Here is a 22,154-nt window from a genome sequence, read left to right on the forward strand (position 1 = left end):
AGTATTTTGAAATAAATGTATTCATTTCTGATTGGCTATTAACCAACCACTATGAATGAAAGTGAATACGAATTGGTTTTAAGGTTATAATAATACATCATAGCTAGAAGCTAAACTAAAGAATTTTGTGAAACTGAGTCCTGGGCACCTGGTAGCTTAGTAATGAAAAAGCAGTTGGACTGTCGCAATAAGCACATTTCTAGAGAGCCCTACACAATCATCACTTGATCCAGGTATTCATTTGAGGATGGATTAGCCTTTTGCAAGTCCTGTAAACTGATCAACTCAGTGGAAGTGAAAACTGTTATCTGACTGTCATTTTGTCTATGTTGTCTGACTACTTTTTTATCATCTTCCCCCTTTTGATCTGTAGCAATCTGCAAGAGTGTTTCCCTCGGCTAAGGTGTGCTTGAGTTGTACACGGTGTCCTGTGATTTAAATAACTGGGCACTTGGAAGAAGTTAAGTGTGTCAGAAGAAAATCAAAAAGTTCAATTTAGCCTCATGGGCCTGCCATCAGGGCCTGCTGCAGTAGTGAAATAAAGCGCCTAGAGGCAATTGTATTTTTATGGCGCTATATAAATACATTTGAATTGAATTGAAATGCAACACAACAAATAGCAAACACCGTTGTTCTTTTCCTCCTCTCTCACTCTCTCTGTCTCTCTCTTCTTTGTCAGTCCATGTTGGCATAACTTCAAACTGTCTGTGTGTGCGCATGTTTGTGTGCGTGTGTGTGTGTGTGCCTGTCTCAGATGAGTATAGAAGCGTGCAAACGTGCAAGGTGCACTCCATGAAGCAGATGCACAGATCTCTGCTACAGACACCCCTCTTAGAGCAGCCCATGAGGTAGCCATACTTCTAGTAGAGTGGGCCACCAAGTTACCAGGAACAGGCAGACTCTAACTGTCAAAGGCTTGTGCAATAGCGTCAACCACCCAGTGTGACAGGCGCTGCTTGGACACGGGATTGCCCCGTTTAACACCACCATAACCAGATAGCTGTGAATGTGTATGCCTCAGAGACTGAGTACGCGTTACATCGGTTCTTAACGCCCTTATCGGGCACAGATTTCCCAAGTTATCCCCCGTTGGAGCAGACTCTGGGTGGAAAGAGCTGATCTCAATCACCTGATTCACAGTCTGTGGGTTCACTACCTTGGGAAGAAAGGATGGGTTTGGCCATAGTGACACACCAGAGTATTTGGCGTTCCACCAAAGACACTGCTCACTAACAGACAAAGCATGTAGCTCGCTGACCCTCTTGGCAGAACAAATCGCCAGGAGAAACACTGTTTTCTGTGAGAGAAACTTGAGGTCAGCCTGGTCTAGCGGATCATAGGGGGCCAGAGTCAGTGAGTGCAGTACAGTGGCCAGGTCCCATGATGGAGCCCTTAAAGACCTGCCAGGCCGCAGGCGGCTTGCTCCCTTGATAAATTGAGAGACCAGGGGATGTTTACCAACCGCTTGTCCATCAACTGGCTTCCAGGCGACCCGGTGCCCCCTTGGAAATTTATGTGGTACACAGTGGAGGAGTTGTCCGATCTCACTAGGACATGTCTGCCCCGGATAAGGGGGAGAAGTTCCACTACGGCTAGATGAACTGCCCTCAACTCGAGCACATTTATATGCTTGCCCCTCCAGCGGGAATTCCACGTACCCCGAACTGCCCTGACTTCCTAAACTGCACCCCATTCAGTTAAGTCTGTGGTCACAACCGCCCTGCGGTATGGGATATTCCCCAGTGGGGCACCCTGGGATAAGAGGGCCAGGTCTCTCCAGGGACGTTGTGCGTGCATAATAAACATATGTTAGACCATTGTACAAAAACGCTTTTTGAAAGTGTCAGCAAAACAGACTTTCAAAAAGCGTTTTTGTACAATAGTCTAATGCAAATAGATTAAACAGACAGATCAAAGTCTGGCTTGTCAATGTTATCCCTGTCCTAAACACATCGATTTAGGTAGATGGGAGATACACTTGTATTAATCCCGTTAGCAAAATTCACGTGTAATAGCAGCAAGGTAAAAGGAAGAATTTTTTTTTTTTTTTAAGCTGTAGAGCTGCTGCACTCGACTGCCTCACTCACTGCGCCATGGCAACCCATTCAGTTATTAAATAATGCTGGTTGTGTCAGGTGTTCTGGCTGGTCTCAAAAATGACGTGGCTAAATAAGACCACGAAAAACTATCCACATGTAGGTAGAGCAGCACACTATACCAATAGAAACAACTAAGCACAGTAGAAAAAGGGAAGTCACGGAAAAGTAGCCACGTCATACATTTAAATTGTTGTTGCTGTTATGAAGGGAAAGTGGGGTGAATAGGGGTTCAGCCTGAGGTTGCGAGGTGATCACGTGGGCCAATGACATCATCAGGTGGCGTGAATCCGTGCACACGAACACCAGCCCCCGTACAGATTCAAATCTACTCAATTTCTACCCCATATTCGAATCGTTGCCGTCACCGTGTGCGGATAGAGAGTGTTCGTCTTAACGATAGGGCTCTCTGTATTAGTTTCTTTTCGGACACAGACCAACTCGGCTCTGTGTAAACTTGGCTTCATACTACCCTGAGGAAAGGGGGACTTTTGAAATCCTCTGCAGATAAAACTCTGCATGTCAAATGTTGTCAGTAGTTTATAGAATAAAACAAAAATGCAAATTTTACTCAAACACATATCAATAAATAGTAAAACCAGAAAAACTGATGATTTTGAAGTGGTCTCTTAATTTTTTCCACGGCTTGTATCTCCCTAGGACCAAGCACTTATGCGCAAAATTAATACTTGATGATTTATGTATGAACAACTATCTTGTCACCTATCCTGTTCAGATGCCTGACTCCTGAATGGCTAAGAACAATGGGCCTCATTCTCGAACCCAGTTGAGAAGAATTTAAGAAGGAATTTCTTCTGAACTCCACTTCCGGTGGATTTAGGAACACATTTGGCATTCATGAAAGTATACTCATTTGGGATTTGTTCTGATCTTCAGAAGACTTTCAGAAAGCGAAATAGCAATCGTAAATAGGCAGAGTTTTTTCAAATGCGATTCCTCAAAAAAACACAAGATGCCCCACTTTGTTACAAGTGTTAAGGGCTGAATTTGTGAGAAATTGTTGGTGATTGTAGATCAACTCTACAGACATCCTCGGATTAAAGTAATTATAATAATAATAATAAATACGAGAATATTTGTATCATTAACAATTACGTTTCACATTCATGATTCTAAGAGGCATCGTGATGTCCTAAAATAAATAAAAGGATTACACGAACACTGCAAATGTAAGTGAATAAAGAAATAAGCTCTTAACTCAATCGCGTTGATATAGCCATTGTGGAATAGAATGGACACATCTACATCCTGCAACATTACCTCCACCTCTGCACCGGTAAAGATAGTTCTGCGTTTACTCGACAAGTGCTTTCGAGTTGCATTCAGGTGGATTCCGTCGATTCCGACTGCACCAGTCACTACGGTCGCGTGCCAATTATAAGGAGCTGGCAGGGCATTTATGTATGCAAATCCAGGTGCACGAGAACGCGCTTTGAATTTTAAAAACCTCTAACGGGGAGCACAGCTCAGAACACTCCTGCTGCTTAAGAACAAATTTCAGGTGTTCATGAATCTGGCTGAAATCTTTTTCTTACATTGGTTTTTCGAAGTCCGTAACAAACATTTCAGAAGAAACTTCAGAAAATGTTCGATAATGAGGCCCAATGTTCATGGAAACTTAAGTAAGGGATAATGTATAGAACGCCGGTCAAATAAAGCCGCTTCGCGTCGGGGTGCTGTTCGCCCTGTCGGGGCTTATTTTCCCGATAATGAGCTGTATAATAAATTATATTGTCATCACCACACAAACTGTTATTCTTTTTCTTGTATTTACACATTAAATACAAGTATCCATTTTATATTTTTGTAAAATGTGTCTTACCAGGAAACATGTTATTTAAATAATAGGAAAAAAGCAGAAATTTCAAAGAAAAATCTAAAAAGTTGACATAACCTTATAAAACTTTAATTATTCCTGCATTGATGAGATAGCGGCATTTAAGTGCTAGAACGTTTCACGGCTTTTGTATTTAAGGTTTACAAATTCTTGAATAAGTACTTTGAAAAGTCGCATGACAACACACCAGTTTACCACATTAAGTCGCAGAAACAAAAACAGACAAAACAGCAACAGAAACCTTGTTTGGGAAAGTGCAGCTGAAAAAGCAACCAATAACGTGTTTTTTATTATATTTGATGAGAATATGTTTGGGATGTATTGCTTTTTAGAACATGTTTTACCGACTAAATACACAGCATACAAGTTGGTCATGGAGTTACAAATAAATAAACAAGTATTCCAAAATATATAACCATTGATTAAGCAATTAGGCAAAAATGCAATTCCAGTGTTGTTAAAAAATAAAAATAACTTAAATAACTTAGGGATCTCCAAATTCAGCTCAAACTAGTAGAAATATGACACTTTTTTTACCTTTTGACATTTTTAAACATCTTCTGACACATGAAACTAATAGCAGTGAGTCAAAACAGTTAGCCAATAAACCATTTTACACTCAGTGCCTGCAGTGGTTTGTAACACACAGGAAGACGGGTGATATACAAGGTGGCACATCAGACAGGAGGTCAGCACCCTCGTGTCCACAAGGGTTATTGCATGTTTGAAAAAAGCTATTCAACGATGTGGACCATTAGCTGTTGCATTTCCCTGGATAAGTGCCACACATTGATGCCTGAATAAATATATTCCAGCTTTACTGACTGCACACTTTGCAATCTTTTATTTGGCTCACACACGTCGTCCGCCCTCCCCCCATTATTTCCACAGGAAACATAGCAGAAGTCCAGCTGGCCCAGTCCGCTGAGGTGAAGTCCAGCCGGCCAAGTCAGTTGATGTGAATTCCAGCCGGCCCAGTCTGCTGAAGTGAAGACCAGCCAGCCAAGTCCGCTGAGGTGAATCAGTGAGGGTCAGGTGATGAGGTGTGGGTGGTCCAGTACCTGTGAAGCCTGTCACATTCTGGTCCTAAAGCCTTAAGACCAATCAGAACTTAGACTCACGACTACTACAACCCTTTATACCTATAGAGAGAGAGAGAGAAAGAGAAAAAGAGGTTTCATATCAGTGGTATGGGAGTACTTAATAATGATAAACCACAATAAAACTGTTAGTTTTTAAAAGGAATGATTTTATTGACATAAATCAACAACACAAGCACTAAGCACAGCTAAAGTGAATGTATCTAATGATAAGATGTCTTGTCTAGATTGTGTCACTGTGCGTTTAAAACAATATAAATTATGAACAGTCTCAAGTCAAATCCAAATAGCTCATTACTGATTAAGTCTCATGTCAAACTCACTTCCTGTGAACCCTGCGAGCAGCTCAGTCCTCATAGCTGTCTGCGTGTTCAACCACAGCAGGCTCCACCAGCTTCTCATACGAAATAAACATCATGATCTGCAACAGACATAATCAAATCAGGACTCAGTACTGTCTCAGGCAGTGGTGGAAGAAGTATTTAGATCCAGCAGTGTAAAAATGGAGGGGTGACAGTGGTAGAGGAGTCGTTTAGTAGTCGGAAGGTTGCTAGTTCGATTCCCCACTCCTCCTTACCAAGTGTGTAAGTGCACTTGAGCAAGACACTGAACCTCTAACGGCTCCTGATGTATAAATACAGTTTCCTTGTACGTCACTTTGGATAAAAGCATCTGCCAAATGACTAAACGTAAATGTAAGAACACTTTATTACAAGTAGAAATATTGTATGAAAAACAACTTCAGTAAAAGTATTAGCACTAGCAGCGAAATGTAGTGAAAGCATTTCAGTAAAAGTACTGGTTTGGTCTGACGGATATATTATTATATATGACATCATTGGATTATTAATACTGAAGTGTGTAAGCAGCATGTTACGGTTTTAGCTGCTGGAGGTGGAGCTAGCTTGAATTACTTTACATACAGTTTTCCAAGTATAATTCTAAATAAATTACCAAAAGTTTGAATTTTGAATTTGAAGAGGTCTGGGTGACCAGTGGCCGTCAGAGACAACACAAAATGCACACTATAAACAACATGCAACATCCACAAATCTGGCACGCAAGCGCCAATAGCCCTGTAAGGCACTCACTGTGAGTAGGACCAACAGAGCCATCATCATCCCCAGCATCACATACAGGTTGTTGGTCAGCCCCCCTGCCCAGAGGGGCCCCAGGATGGTGGCCAGCCCCCCGACGGAGCGCCGCACCCCTTGGCTAAACCCTGAGGAGAGAGAGTGGGGGCACAGGAGGACTTTTACTGTGAGTGTAATTACACATGTGAAGCAGGATAGGGGGGCACAGAGGACCGTAGAGAGGTCTAGACCTTGGGTGAATTACGTCCAAAGCGACTTACAAAACATTTGAAAATCATTAGATAAAAAAATAATAATACAACAAACAATGCAAATACAAACAATATAAATTATCAATTTAAACTAAAAGCAATCAATTATTATTATTATTATAAATACCAAAACTATGATGATAAGTTGATGCTGATCCAGTGGCTGTCCTATAGGCGATATTGAGGAATTTAAATGTAATTTTAGCAGCTGAAGGGTGATAGGCAGCAGAGTTCCATGTGTCCTCCTTGGCTGATCAAAAACCAAACGCACCGTTGCATTATTGGTCATCTGCAACTACACATGCAGACATGCCCCTTAACATTGCACTGCTGTAGTGTAGTTTAAAGATAACAAGAGCCTACACGGAAACATGTGTAGCATATTGTGAGGGTCTGATCTGTGGAATATTATAGAGTGTGACCCAACAGCACCTCGAGACAGAAGCTACACGCTCAGATAAATTAAGTTGGTCATCAATAGCACCCAGGCTCCATGCTATTTTAGCTGGGGGCAATGAAGATGAACCAAGCTGCAGGCTAATATTTTGTGGAATAGCTGGATTGGCTGGGAATACTAGGAGCAGTTTTTTAAAGACTGAGTTGAAGGTAAAACTGAAAGATCACTGAGGCATGCAGTTAGAGCCACAAATTGTGGAGTCACAAAAAGTCACAAAATTCCCAGTTCAGACAACATAAGGGAGGATGCCACGGTTCACTGATGACTGAGCAGAGGCCTTTGCTACTCTCAATGCTTCAGTCACACACAAAAGAGCAGTTTCAGGAGAATGACCATTCTTAAAACCAGACTGCTTTGGGTTTAACAAATTAATTCGAGACAGGAAATCAAAAACTTGCTTGAAGACAACTTTTTCAAGAATCCTTGACAGAACGTAAGGGAGAGAGGTCTATAACTCTCCCTAAGTGTAGTACTGCACAATGACAGTACAATTGAAGGGAAGATAGATTGGAAAAGGTTGGTTGGGATGGGGTCCAGAGGACATGTTGTAGGTCGATTCCGTTGAAGAAGGCTTCTTCCTCAGAGAGGGGAGAATTAATCCAATGACGCCTCAACTCCCAGACAAGGTAAAACCTGTTAAGGAGGGTCGCAGAATCGCACACTAAGAGCAGCAACATTTTCAGCAAAGAAAGTTGCAAAGTCATCAGCAGAGAGGAAGGTAACTGTCGGCAGTGGTGGGGGGTTAAGGAGATTCTTGAAAAAAGGAAAATGGTTTCCTATTGTCTGTGGCAAGGTCAACATTTTCTTGGTAAAGGCCTTCTTAAGGTGGAAAAGGCACATAACAGAGACTGATAGTTACCAAGATCATTGGCATCTCTGTATTTACGCCATTTTCTCTCAGCAGCTCTAAGTTCCTTTGGTACTTTACAGATATTGGTGTGTGCCAAGGATGACAGGGTTTCGAACGAGCAGGTCTTGATGTAGGAGTGGACACACGTTATCCAGACAAGTGTGTGTGTGTATTGATGGAGGACACGTTATCCAGTGTGCAGTGTAAAGCACAGAGTCTCTGTAGCATCATCAGCCTCTAGTGATGAGAATGAACTTGCAGTAGGTAGATTAGATGCAACCAAGGAGGACTCATTGTTTGAGAGCCTTCTGAGGCTCTAGTAGGATGTTCCAGGGGACACACGGAAAATCTAATAAAGTCATGGTAAGATACGTGACCTTACCATGACCTTTTCTATAGTGCAATTAGGGCAGATCAGAAAGTTTCTTTAATCTAGCAACAAAGTCACTAAATTCGCGACACTGCTCACAGGAAATACGGCTCTTTTTAAAACACTGTTATTCTTAAAAAACTGATACCAATAAAATGGGGTATAGTACCATTTACTAATGGCAAGGTATCACAATACCTCTAGTATCAGTATATAATGCAACACTGCTAACATGAAATCTCCTTTCAAATTATGGTCCTAAGACAACCCACCTTGTGTCTTTTCTGAAGTGACCTTGGAGAAGAGAGACACCTGAGCAACCGCCACGAAGGGAAGGCCAAGCACCTGCAGGAACACTCCAACAATAAACTCCGCCAGCTGCCAAGGGAGGCTACCTGTTCCACACACACACAAACACGCACACAAACACACACACACACACACACACACACACACACGCACACACCACAAACAAACAACTCAACTTAGGGGCAACAAGATCACATTAGACTTAGACACTTCACCGTGAAAGAAAGTAACACAACATTATCATGGAAAAGAAAAGGCTAATCAGTGTATCTCATCAACATCAACAACATTGTCACAGTCATTTATTCATTTGAGATGGTTCCAGGATAAGCTGCACCTTGAATATAAAGTGGAAGACATAAAGCAGAAACATAAGACAGGGTTTATACAACAGCCATCTCTGGTGATATGAATGTTTGAGTGGGTTTAATGGACTGCATACCTGCAGGGTTGGCCAGAAATATGAGGCACCAGATGCAGGATATGTTGCAGATGATGAGGCCCACGGCAAGCACCACTCTCTCCTCCACCCTCTTACTGAGCCAGCGCACGAAGAAGAAGCCCAGGATCACCACCACACCACACACACAGTACATGATGCTGTTTTCCAGCTCCCCAAAGCCAAAGTACTTCTGTGTCAGAGGAGTCACCATCGTCTAAGGCACAGACAGAAACGAAAGTAGATTAACTACTGATGAGGTACCAGACAGCAGATAGAATTAGGTTGAATGTTGAAGAAAGGGTTCATCTGTTTGTATGTGTGTGTGTGTGTGTGTGTGTGTGTGTGCGTGTGTGTGCGTGTGTGTGTGTGTGTGCTCACTTCAAGTGCAGTCTGGTTGAAAAGCGTGATGAACTGAGCAGTCAGTAACACCACCACCTCCTCCTTCAGGAACTCTGGAAAGACAAGTAAGCAATGAGCAGAAAAACACAGCTATTCCTCCCCACACAGAGCAAACAGTATCGCCTCCCGCTAGGCTCCTTGCATAAGCACAACAAGGAGCGCGTAACATCATGCTAGCTCCTGATGCTAGCTCCACATCGAGGAAGAAGCGTATAGTATCTGTCTACAGCTCAAGTAAAATTGCCTCAAAGCCCCCCCACCCCCCCCCCCCCCCCCCCCCCCCCACACACACACACACACACACCGCTGCCCTAGACACCTCACCTTTGCTGGCGCTCAGGAGCTTGAGAGGACTGCCTTTCTCCGGCTGTAGCTCAGGGGAGTCTGGGCGATGCTCGTGAGGAACTGTGCCGTTGGCCACCGCCCTCACAGGCTCGTTGGGAAGGGTTCCGTAAGAGCCCAGAGACTCCTGGGTCCCCACTAGCGGCTTCCCCTCCTCATCTTCACCCTCCTCTCCATCATCATCATCGTTTATCTCCTCCTCCACCACCATGACACTAGCCTCCCTCTGATTGGTCAGGTCCTGAGGGGGGATGTCCCAGTACATCAGCATCACGGCAACTTGGAGCAGGATCCACATGAAGCACATGAAAATCTGCAGAGACAAACAAACATCATGTGATCACATGACCATATAAACAAACACATGCATATGACCATACGATAAAAAGACACATACAATGTCATTATATGATCATATAATTAAATACATGTGATCAATATACAAACAGCCATCACTGTATGAATTTTATATGTAGTCATAATCATACTTTAATGTTCTTCATAAAACTCTCATATATAACCAATGCTAGAGTTTATATAATTGATATGCACACAACCAACCGTACAGGATGTTAACATCAATTAATCAAGGTGTCAAATATTGTTCTTAAGACACACAAACCCATCACTTGAATGTAATTTATCCAAAAATAGACATCCATGAGTTTCATGGACATATTTTTTGAAGTAAACACTGAAGAAAACAAATGTGTGTGTAACAGCTTTGATGTGTGTGTGTAAAAGCTGTGATGAGTGTGTGTAACAGCTGCGATGAGTGCGTGTGTGTGTGTGTGTGTGTGTGTGTGTGTGTGTGTGTGTGTGTGTAGCAGCTGTGATGAGTGTGTGTGTGTGTGTGTAACAGCTATGATGAGTGTACTCATAGTCCTCTTACCCCTGGCGATGTGTACTTATTGACCATAAAGGGACCCAGCTGAAAGTCAAAGAGCCTGAGGAAGAGGTTGAAGGCTGGACCTGCAGGACACACACAGCTCATATAAACTGAAGGTTGGACCTGCAGGACACACACAGCTCATATTAACTGAAGGTTGGACCTGCAGGACACACACAGCTCATATGAACTGAAGGTTGGACCTGCAGGGCACACACAGCTCATATGAACTGAAGGTTGGACCTGCAGGGCACACACAGCTCATATGAACTGAAGGTTGGACCTGCAGGGCACACACAGCTCATATGAACTGAAGGCTGAACCTGCAGGACTCACATATCAACAGAGGGGGATAAACAGACAGAAAATAGGATGGAATCTCATCATCATCATCATTATCCTTTATAGGATAACATTTATTTACAGTATCTTGTCCCCCCAAATCTGCATACTTTGGAATATTCTATGTAATTGTAGTGCAAACGACTCTTGATGATTGATTTTGGCTAGATGTTCTGAAGTAGTTCAATGCCAAAACAGTTACTACAGTTGCCATCCTACATGAGTCGTATCAGCAATCAACATGTTTCTGCCTCTGGAACTGGATAGTGAAACACTGTTTCAGGGGATGTCAATCGTTGTGGTATAGTTGGGTAGTAAGGTGTGGTATCTCAGTGGTTGTATTGTACAGTGTGAGGGTATGGTGTTAATCGTTAGTAAACATTAGGCTGTGTGCTGGTATGGTTGGGTAGTAAGGTGTGGTATCTCTGTGGTGGTATTGTGCAGTGTAAGTATATAGTGTTAGCCGATATAACATTAGGCTCTGTGCTGGTATGGTTGGACAGTAACGTGTGGTATTGCATTGGTGGTACAGTACAGTGTGAGGGTATGGTGTTTGGTGATAAAACATTATTCTGTGTGCTGGTTGGTACGGACCAATGAGCAGTCCGGCCTGTCTGCAGGCCATGACAGCTGCGAACACGGTGGAACGGTCTTCTGGGGCCGTGCTCCGCGTCAGAAAGCCAAAGATGGAGGAGCCAGCCCCGGTTCCAATCCCTACAGAAGAATAAAACAGCTCAGCTCCTTTCAAAGCAAAGTACCTCCACCAGCAAAGAACACGTCTCCACTCCCAGTGCTGTGAGGCAGATCTACAAAATGGACACCTAGATTCCCAAAGTCTGACCAGAGGGTCAAATGGACTTGTTGTGTACACTGAGGTAGCATCCCCCACCAACGCCCTTACACATCTGGGGTACTCCGTCACACCACATTGTTTGTGGTTAGTTACAACAACTTGGCTTTCTATCCCATACTTAATCCAGTCTTTACTTGTAACAACCAAGCTTACCGTTTATTGTAAGAATAAACTATTCATTCATTTAGCAATCATACAATTCCTTATGTGCCATGCCTTTACTTATTTATTTCTAGCCAAAATGTTGCATAGTGCATGGTCATGTTAAAAATAACAGTATCATTTATTGCAGTCAGATACATTTGTTTTGGTCATCTTACAAATGTGGTGATTGTTCCACCGTAGAACATTAATATTGAAATATTTACCACTTTTTACCACATTTCCCATCTGTAAAAAAGCCTTTCTAATGCAATTGCCTTGTGCAGTTGAACAGATGGATGAGACCAAACCACTTTACATTTAGTGACCACATGCTCTGTGGCACACAACCAAATGCAGAGCCAAAGACTTGCACCAGCAAAGAACACCAACTCCCAAATAGCCAAGCTGTTAGTCTTTGAAGAGCTGCACTTGCACACACATGGGATGATATTTTACAAAAACTTTTTTTTTTAAATGGACAATGCATTTGATTGTAGATATGAATGTCCTCACAACGCCGCTTGGCCATATTGTCTTTAAAATAAACAGAAAAAAAATTGTAGGGCAAGATATGAAAAATAACCACACCTGCAATCAGACGACTGGCCAGCAGTAACCATTTGGAATAACCCATAAAGTACATGAAATTACCTGTGAAAAGAGAGGCGATATGTAAGACAACTGTCATGACGCCGGGAACATGGGTATATTTAAGCTCAGAAAAGTTAAAATGCTGATCCTACTATGCTGATTAAAATAACTACACTATACTACAGGCCAATAGCTGCCAGTAACCTACTGGAGTTTACATAGGACATGTTTAACAGTGTGCAACAGTGGACACACAAGCCAGTCTGCCAAGCAACTTACTGTAGTTTTCAAAGGACATGTTTAACAGTGTGCAACAGTGGACACACAAGCCAGTCTGCCAAGCAACTTTATTCACAAATGGCCAGGCAGCTTCATCCACAATTGCATAATTATTTCTCACTGTGTCATAAAAAATAATAAGAACAATAATAATAATCATATGATTATGAAAAATGATGTGATATGTGTCACTTTAATATCCATGTATTTGATAATAAATGAGCTGCTTTGTCTCATGAAGAGCTTCCTAAACTGACGTCCAAAAACACTCACCAACAACCTCAAACAGGTTGGCGAAAAGAATGATTTTCTTTGTGGTGTGACTCCGGTCCGACCACACGCCGAAGAGCGGCCCAGAGAGAAGACCACTGAGGCTGAAGGCCGACAGGCTCAGCCCCAAGAAGTAGGGCTCTGCCCCCATGGTCTGCAGGTATCTCCATATGGTGGGCAAGATCACCGCTGCAATAGAGGCAGACAGGGAAGCCAAGGGCTCATTCATTAATCAAGTTATCTCATTAGAAATGCTTGTGATTTGGGGTTGAATGGGCCAAGCAGTATTCACAATACGTCTATACAGGGAGAGGTCATTTCAGATAAACTACTTGTGACTGCATACTTCACCACAACAGGGAATGGACTTGCCATGACAACACAATGTCTGACTCACTACAGAAACTGAACAAACATGTCAGAAATGCCTTTTTATTACACGTTTTAATAATTATGGGGCATCCCTTAGACAGCCAGGGGTAAACGACATAAGGCAGAAAATAAAAGTCCGTTTTGAGTGGCTATCGTTATGCAAGAGTAAGTCACTGCCTTTCTAGCACGTTGCCACTACTCTAGGACAATTAGTCACCCATAACTTCATGAGGTAACATTACTCAATATTAAGTAAAGACAACGTCAAACAATAGGCCCTTCTTGGGTTTATCGTTACAAACCCTAGGCCTTCCAACCCAAATGGGTTTGTTTTTACCATTTCCATACGTAGTTAATTTCACTGTGATCCTGGACATCCTAAATTAGGCTAATGTTACATCAGAGGTGTCAGAAGTCCTATGGCCTTGCGGGCTTCAGACTGCCTAATAGAGCTAGGTGACTTAACACCCAGTTTTTTGGTGATCTGATCGACACGACTTTGTAATTTGACAGTTCATCTATCTAACTGTCAAGGAACTCCAGCCCATTTAGTTGTATAGTTCTGTTTGGTTTTATCTTATTGACAAAAAAACCTTACCGTATTCAATTCCACTGAAGAGGAAGATTAATCCAATTGTAAAATATGTGAGTTTCTTCTTTCGTCGATAGTCCATCTTGTTATTTACTGGAAGTTGACCAAGTAAGTCTTGGCGTTATTTTAGTTTGTATTCAACGATATTTTCGAACAATAATCGCCATTTCAACTGTGCTCCTTTTGGAATCTGGATGGACGGATATAGCTTAATTCGTGGGACATTGCGTCCAATTAGTGCCCATTTGTGGCAGAAGTCTACAGCAGGGGGTGTACTCTCGCCCGTTCTTTACACAACCCAGTTGAGATTCAAATCTGTGGAATATCCCAGTCTTTTGTAAACATAATTTCATTCATGTGAGCATGATACCCTTTGTAGTCTCTCGAAATCGACTGACAGACATAGCATAGGCATTACTGTAGGCCCCTGTGCTACCTTAGAAACGCAAAACAAAACCTCTCTCCCCCTAGTTGTTAAAAAAATCCTTAGCTAGTTATAAAATGAAGACCTAGAGTGGAGTCATTTCAACCGGAGACGCTGCTGCCTTCCACACGCTTGCGAAACACTGCCAAAGCGAGCTCCGACTGTCCGCCACTTTGTCTACGCATTTGCTTCACAAATCCGATTATACATCGTCGTGCTGTTCTTCAGGAGCGGCTCTGGGTCCCTGTCGAATGCGACGTTTTCAAATGTGATACATGCTGCGTTCGTTTTCGACTTCGGCTAACTTCAACTGACTACACAGACAACCTGGTCAGCCAGTCGGGGAGGAGTTGGAAAAGACGGCTGTCAAGCTACATTCTTCCAGTTGTAGTTTACAATTGACATAACAAACGGGACATCTCGCGGAAGAGCGTTCTTTATTGTTGAGCAATTGTTACAACTGAAATCCCCCTTTACTTTTCATCAAAATGAAAAAGACAATTGACCAAATAAATGTTAATAAATCATACATTCAACAGGCAAGCATTACAGGTCACATAGCTGCAATGTTTTCTGCACATTGTATATCTCCAGCCTGCACTAGCATAAAATGACAGTAATAACAGGTTTGCAATGTCACATTTCAGGTTCACGTATAGGGAGGAAAAGCAATCGAGTGGCAACCTGGTGTTGTCGTTCTTAACGCTGAGCAAAATGAATGGGATTCTCCATAGAGGTTTTTAGAAGAAAACACATCTCGGTCCACATCGAAATGTTAATGGCATGACATATGTTTTGAGACCAACTTTACTGATTCTGGTGATCAAATTGTATCCTCAGCCACAATTTGAATCGTTTAGATTGATGGACTACAATGTTTGTGTCGCATATATGGCATCATCGGGTTGCGCGCCTCACCAAGCTGACCAAAATACTGATGTGTATTGCTTGGCTGACTGAATATTTTTGGAATAACAAAAAATGCATACCACACGAGGATAACCATTATGGGTCAGGGCATGTGGGGCAGGGAGAGCTGACAGGTGTTGTCAAGGCTGAAGGGCGAAGGACAAGGCACAAGTAATGGAGCAAGTTTGATGGAGCAGTCTGGTCCTCCAGAGGGCAGCATGGGATATTGATTATTTCACTCTAGATCATATAAACATGTTATGAACATGTTAACAAGGTTAACAACCTGACTTTCAATGTAAGTGGTCTTTAAGGTTCATAAGCATCACATGCTCAATTGCAACACATAAGCTTGAGCTATGTAGTGCAATCGTTTTCCAGTCAATCAATTTATCAATTTCTTAATGTGGCAGCCATGGTTGAGAGGAAGTAGGTTAGTTAACTAGAAGGGCATTCGGGATTTGTGTGGTCTGGCCTCATCGATCGCTGATGTTTTGTGTTTATTACGCCGCTCTAATGGCGTTGTAGAAAAAGTTATGGCAGTTTGTATGCAATTGTAAAGCTAACCTGTTTAAAAACGGGCTTGGGCTGAAATACCCGTTTTCCATAATCAAAGACTCTAATGGAAAATAGTTTTTTGATCTTTGGCTTAGGTCACCGTATGTCATCAGTTTCAAGTAGCCTAGACGTAATACATTTTCCTATGTGAGGGAGGAAATAGGCTAGTTGTTGACCATGCAGTGCGTCCTGTGACTCACATTGCAGCCCTATCATTCCAGCGTACTCTACACAGTTACCAGTTAATTCAATTTCTCCCTGTGCTGACATGAACTTCTCACATTTGCTGGGCTCCCGAAATGCGGTGAGGACACAGAGGACAGTAGGCTACTGACAAAGAAAACGTGTAATTGCGGATAACAGTCATGTACACTGATCTGAACATTGCATATCTGCACGGTCACGGTCAAAATACTTACCTTTATGTTAGAGTTGTTATTCCACTGTTTTCATTTTCATCATAGACATAAACGTTTGTATGTCTATGGTTTTCTTGTCCATTCCTGTCCGCTAGGTGTCAGAAGCCATCCGAACGTTTTCAAATATTAAAGAAAGACCACAGTTTAGTTTTGTGGAGCTAGCGACAATAAGCTGCAATAGCGTCAAAATAAAAGTCCACTTCAAAGTTTTGTTTGAAAATCCGCTTTTACAAATGTTTCAACGTTTTGCATCATTCATTTCTCCATTAAATCTATTATATATTACCACATCCAGTATTTTATTGATACAGCGCCTGAGTCATAGAACATATACATTACCGCATAGGCCTACAGAGAACACGTTAAATAACTGTACAGCAATCCGCATTATCATTAATAACATTCTTATGACACGAAGAACTACAAATTACGGAACAGTTTGACATTAACTGTTTTATAAAATGTGTAAACACAAACGGTAGCAATTTCTTAGACCAATGACAATAATAACAATGACAAACAAACTTCCCATGACACACAAAAAATAGAAAAAAGGTAACACTATAGAGTCGTTTAGTTACATAAGGTTAGGCAGTAATTAAGGTGATTCATGTCCTTACTGAGTTGAGAGTGAGCATACTCCGATGTCAACGAAGGACCCACAAGGGAAGGACTACATTGTTGCTGTATTTTTGCTGTGCATTTCCATCCACTTACACTGGTACCTACAATGGTGATTCAGGCCTAAACATTTACATATTTCCATATGTATTTTACGTATGGAAATACATATGTATTTTAAGTACTTTTAATAAGGATTTCATTTTACCCCCATATCAAAGATGCACAATTTGTTGGTTTAGCCACACAATCTCGACGAATTCAACAGGCCATTACTGTAGGCTTCCTGTATGGGATTTGGCTGGGGCTTGCCATGTCCTGGTAGCTTCAAAGGCGATTCAGGCATAAATATCTACTTATTTCCTAAGAGCACTTGCTATGAGAGTTTAATTTCACCCCCATTATAGGATGCATAATATGTTACTTTCTCAGCAGCACAATTTGAAGTTCATCAGTAGGTGATTATTGTAGGCCAATCTTTCAACTCTCAGTCTCAGGCAGGTGGAATAAAACATTTCCCAGATTTTGTTTTAAGACCTTTTTCAGCTGAACAACAGTAATCGGTATTTGTATTTAGTACATATAGTTGGTTAAACTTTTTTTCTCACTGTATAATTCAAAACTGATGACTACGTTTTTTACTTTTATTTTGAAAAAATTGCTAGTGGCGGTCATATTGAAATTTTCGTTAAGGTCGCTGGCTACACGCTGCTCTTGGTTTGAGGAAAGGTTTACATCAGAAAACTCAGTGATCTGTAAGATTACTGCTTTGCAGGAGTTATTTCGGTGTTATATTTAATTGTATATATATATTTAAAAACACGTATTAAGCTATAGATGATTCCCCGCGGGAAAGACTTTTTAGTGCGGATATCCTTTTACTGGAAGCCTCTTTTTAAAGGGAAATTTCTTCTTGTGACCAACACAGTAAGTGGTGGAGCCATGCTGTCACTTGGAGACTTCATTCAGCAGAGTCGGGAAATGCGAAAGTCACCTGATAAAACTCGAGACTGGCATCGTACAGGTAAGACAAAAGGACAGTAAACAGAGGTGGAAATTGTGTTCAGGAATGTCTCTGGTTTTGTTGTTTTACGTTAAGTTCACACCAATATTTGTGGCATAACATTAAGTCTCTCGAGGTAACTTATCTTTCCTCCTTTACCTTACCTGCTTACCTACTTAAGCAACTTATCTTAGTGATAATGATCATATGTTTTCATGGCAACCAAGTGAATTATTAACTGTACACGCCTCCACGCTACACAGTCCTTTCGGAATGTAGACCCGATGTATCCTTACCTAACTCCACCTCCACCTGCTGCAAACTTCTTCTTGACAGCCCGAATGTGTGCCGTTGGGAGTTCGATGGGGCCTTTTCTTCATTACTGGTATATGTGGCTTGACAAGATATATGTTGGAAAAGCCGTTAAAACTGTTGCAAAGAAGGTTTTGGTTGACCAGCTAATTGCATCCCCAATTCTTGGTGGATGGTACTTCTTAGGTGAGTTCACAGCATCCTCTAAATTGTTAGTGACCAGTATTTAAAATGCAAAGCCCTGGATGTATTAACCTCTTGATTTAATCTGCATTAACATGTATTGACTTGGTAGGCTTAATTAACTTAGCTTGATATGATTAGTGTTGGCTTCATGTTAGGTGCACTCAACTAAATGAAAAAAATACTACATTCAGATGGTACTAAAGGTTATTTACTAAGACTAATGAAGTTGATAACCATAATAGACCCTTCATGTTTCAGGCATGAGTTTTCTGGAAGGCCATGGAGTCACAAAGGGCTGGACAGAGTTCGTTGACAAGTTTTGGGAGTTCTATAAGGTGGGGACTGAAGTGTTTTTTGTTGATTTGACGGACCCAGTTGTCTGCAGAAGTGTGCAGGAACCAAAACCAAAAGAATTTCTGTAAAACCTTCCACCTTCTTGTCTTTCAACAGGCTGACTGGTGTGTGTGGCCCGCAGCACAGATGATCAATTTCTACTTCCTGTCCCCAAAGTTCCGTGTTGTGTATGTCAACACCATTACATTGGGATGGGATACCTATCTATCGTATCTGAAGCACAGAGTAAGTAGGCTACACCTTACTCACAAACATCCACCATTCTCCCTGGGTTGAAAACAGATAAATAATTCTTGCAAAACATCCTTCTTTTTTTGCAGGCAGGCTAAAAATCACACACCCTGATTAAAAAACAAACAGTCAGTTCAAGGGATGTGGTTGGGGCATTTTAAAACAGGTCTGACAAACAACAATTATGTCTCAACAAATGGAATCGTTTTGAACAACAGCAGAAGCACTGTAGTTTTTTTCTTAGAAAAGCACTCCGGGCAAACACTGTCCAGAATACGCGCCAACATTGCCATCTTCTTACATTCTCTTTAACAAGAGCCCTTAGTCTTAAACTGTTAAGGTGATGCAACTATTACAATGTAGCCACTATGCTGGAGTAGGTTTTATGCTTGTTTAGTACCTTGGCACAATGTAAATAGTTAAAGGCACTGTCTAAATGAATTAACTTAAATTAAAGTTGAATTCAATTGAATTCAATTGAATTGAGACTAGACAGTGCTGTGACCTGTGTTTCCAGGAGCCGGCACACAGAGATGAGGCGCAAATGGTGGAGCAGCCAGCAGGGGGAGCGCTGGAGGCAGAGCCGCTGTCGTTGGTGGCGGAGACGTCGCCACTGGTGGAGAAGATCTAGTACTGTAACAGCACTGTCAGACATGGCAGATCTAAGGAGGCCTGCCGGATCTGAGCCAGGTCAGGGCCTGATTTGGTCCCGGGCCATCTGCTGTCATAGGGGTTTCTGGGGGATGATCTCAGGGGCCTCTTTAATCTCTCCAGTCGTTGTCATCATGTTTGTTTTATGTGCCCCACTTTGAAATACTCTGGATGTTCTTGCTCTTGAATTTGCTACAGTTCTGTTCTGTAGTACACTAGGACACCAAGTCCGTTTATGCTTCAATTTATATGGAGTAAATGTGAAGGTGCTTTATACAAACAGAGAATTAAGGAACCTGTGATTTCTGTGTTGTTAAGGGAACTACGGTCTGTGAGTGCACAAAATAAGCCTTGATGTTAACTTGCATCTTATTTCCGACTTCTTCTGGCCTCCTGGTGGTGCTAAAAGGTAATGCAGTGTGTTTCAACCACTGCCACGACTTACTATCCCACTAGTTTGGTGTCAGGTGTTTGATGGATTGACGGCCACGGTGTAGTTAGCTCGGTATTAGACATTCCCTTGAAATTCACAACAAAGCTGAATATGTAAAATAAAAGCCTGTTCCTAAATGTATGCATAGGCCTATTGAAGGGTAGTTTGAGTGAGTAGAATATTGGCAGGGCAAGGACAGGAATGGTCAACACATTTTGAATAATCATGTTTTCTGTTCAGTTTTCTTTTAACGTTAGTACAAGATGACCAACGATTACTGTTCTGAATATTAACAAGAACTTGTCATTTTGGGAAAGGGTTCAAAGGGTCAACCCAAGGCATGGCATTTCAACTTAATTTCAATAACATTCTAGTAAGAAAGGAATGACAATGTACTGCCTGAAGTCTGTGATTTGTATTTCTCATCAATTTGTTATCCGCTATATGTGGAGTTTAAGTGTGGTTTAAAGAGAAACAAAAATAGAAAAATTCTTAAGTGTCATTTTGACCATGAAAGAATCACAAAAAAATCACAAAGTCCCAGAGGGACTGATAGCTGCTGTAATGCAGTTAATGTTGCAGTCATGTCAATTATAGTCTTATCAGTTTAAAATGTGCCTTGACAAATCAGGTTTTGAAACTATTTAAGCATAAATAATGTGTGTTTTTGAAGTATCCAATTGATTAAGCTGACTTTTATTTCACAAAATGAGATGTTCCACCATATTTTATACAGATTGCTACTTTACAGAAAATGTCTCAGTAGAAAGACTGTGATGTGTCTTTATGGTCTGTGTGAAGAGTACAGAGGACTGTGAAACGGCTGTGCCTTTTTCCCACCAACTTTGCTGGTGCCTTCAGAGAGATTCTCAGCCGCACTCCAGTCTCTTCCCCGACCTCCTGACTCACCCTTCTTAAAACAGTTGAGTTTTGATTCAGTCTGATCATTCATGTGTAGTAGGTGGGCATTTATGTGAAACATGGCTTTACTGTCATTACTTAAAATAGTTTGACGGGTGATTCTTTGATTTTGTTTCAATAAAAGTATTTAATACATTTCCACCACTGCTGACCATTTGAAATATTTGTGTTGTATTCTACTTATTCATTCTTTTATTTGTAGGATAATTTTAGTACAGTGACCCAAAATATAAAATGCTATATAGTCCCCATACAGTCATAAATAATTGTTGGATTTCAAAGGTGTTTGTTTTGTTATACTTTCTTTAATTGTGTTTGTGTAAGAATCAGTTGTATAGCAGCTGATACAGTGAAGTTATCTGTTGTTTACTACAAATATACAACTGTGGTATTCCCTTCCAATCAGTCTACATTTGTGTGAAGTTTTGCTAGTCCCATCACTCTTTTTAAGGAACGCGATGAGGCTCATGGCGTGGTTGTTTTGAATGTAGTGGTGTAATGAAATGGTGTACCATTGAAGCTGCTGTTTGTCAAATGCGTCTGTTTAAACACTTCCCATCCAGCCACAGACAAGTTAGCTAGGTCAAGTTGACCGAAAGCCACGCCTCTCTGCCTCATCTACATCCTGCTCTCAAGGATGTGGGCAGGCTGCCGTCAGTTCTTATTTGCCCTCTGCACCATGGCGAGCATGTTTCCCATCACTGTGTTTCTGTTGCTAATTTCGGCAGGAATATCACAAGGTAAGGACTTGGTGTTTCATGTGGATTAATGTGTGCTCCTTCCAACACCTGAGCTACGGTTTGTGATGCAAAAACAGTTACAGATAAATGAGTCATGAGTCAATATAATAAAGTTCTGAATGTACACAGACCTGTAGATACTTCCTGGTAGTTAAGAGCTACATGTGAAATGTTTGTTGGTCGTTCTAAGTTCCAGAGAGACTTGTCTACCTTAGTGTAGGTGAAAAATATATATCTGCTGAGAAGAAGAGATAAAGTCTTCAGACATACAGTGGCTCCAGAAAGTAAACCCCTTCATTTCTCTCCTTTTGTTTATGCCATATAGCCTCTTTTTAAATGTATTGGATTCTTTTTTTTTCACCCTTAATCTTAAACTAATATTCAACACTGGTGAACTGAAAGCTGAATTTAATAGTATTATTTTTTTATTAAAAAAAGGAAAACAGACATTTTGCCTTTGCGTAGGTATTCAGACCCTTTAAGTGTTCTCCG

General features: G+C 41.4%; 2 protein-coding genes across 2 annotated transcripts; one reads left to right on the top strand and one right to left on the bottom strand.

Annotated features, from left to right (window-relative positions):
- Positions 1 to 4,214: 4,214 nt before the first annotated feature.
- LOC308361240 (major facilitator superfamily domain-containing protein 8-like) lies at positions 4,215 to 14,751 on the bottom strand. The gene is made up of 12 exons (XM_080833527.1): positions 13,907 to 14,751; positions 12,940 to 13,125; positions 12,385 to 12,447; positions 11,394 to 11,513; positions 10,461 to 10,540; positions 9,551 to 9,881; positions 9,206 to 9,279; positions 8,828 to 9,041; positions 8,349 to 8,471; positions 6,146 to 6,276; positions 5,378 to 5,475; positions 4,215 to 5,096 (listed from the first exon to the last, which is right to left on the bottom strand). The coding sequence occupies exons 1-11, from the start codon at positions 13,980 to 13,982 to the stop codon at positions 5,401 to 5,403; spliced, it is 1,473 nt and encodes a 490-aa protein (XP_080689653.1). The 5' UTR covers positions 13,983 to 14,751; the 3' UTR covers positions 4,215 to 5,096; positions 5,378 to 5,400.
- A 2,873-nt stretch (positions 14,752 to 17,624) lies between these two features.
- LOC308360178 (mpv17-like protein 2) lies at positions 17,625 to 21,014 on the top strand. Its single transcript, XM_080831965.1, has 5 exons — positions 17,625 to 17,855; positions 18,171 to 18,332; positions 18,591 to 18,667; positions 18,783 to 18,911; positions 19,435 to 21,014. Exons 1-5 carry the CDS (start codon positions 17,669 to 17,671, stop codon positions 19,546 to 19,548), a joined length of 669 nt encoding a protein of 222 aa, XP_080688091.1. The 5' UTR covers positions 17,625 to 17,668; the 3' UTR covers positions 19,549 to 21,014.
- The last annotated feature ends 1,140 nt before the right edge of the window (positions 21,015 to 22,154 follow it).

This window comes from Sprattus sprattus (genome assembly GCF_963457725.1).
Source record: "Sprattus sprattus genome assembly, chromosome: 2".
Taxonomy (NCBI): domain Eukaryota; kingdom Metazoa; phylum Chordata; class Actinopteri; order Clupeiformes; family Clupeidae; genus Sprattus; species Sprattus sprattus.

What these genes read in the sequence shown, in the direction of transcription:
- LOC308361240 (XM_080833527.1), bottom strand. Translation starts at nt 13,982, where the DNA reads ATGGACTATCGACGAAAGAAGAAACTCACATATTTTACAATTGGATTA. An exon ending in CAACCTGTTTGAGGTTGTTG is followed by an intron (nt 12,448 to 12,939) that starts GTGAGTGTTTTT and finishes CTCTTTTCACAG; the next exon opens with GTAATTTCATGTACTTTATG. An exon ending in ACAGGCCGGACTGCTCATTG is followed by an intron (nt 10,541 to 11,393) that starts GTCCGTACCAAC and finishes TGTGTCCTGCAG; the next exon opens with GTCCAGCCTTCAACCTCTTC.
- LOC308360178 (XM_080831965.1), top strand. Translation starts at nt 17,669, where the DNA reads ATGATTCCCCGCGGGAAAGACTTTTTAGTGCGGATATCCTTTTACTGG. An exon ending in TCGAGACTGGCATCGTACAG is followed by an intron (nt 17,856 to 18,170) that starts GTAAGACAAAAG and finishes TCTTCTTGACAG; the next exon opens with CCCGAATGTGTGCCGTTGGG. An exon ending in TGGTGGATGGTACTTCTTAG is followed by an intron (nt 18,333 to 18,590) that starts GTGAGTTCACAG and finishes TTCATGTTTCAG; the next exon opens with GCATGAGTTTTCTGGAAGGC.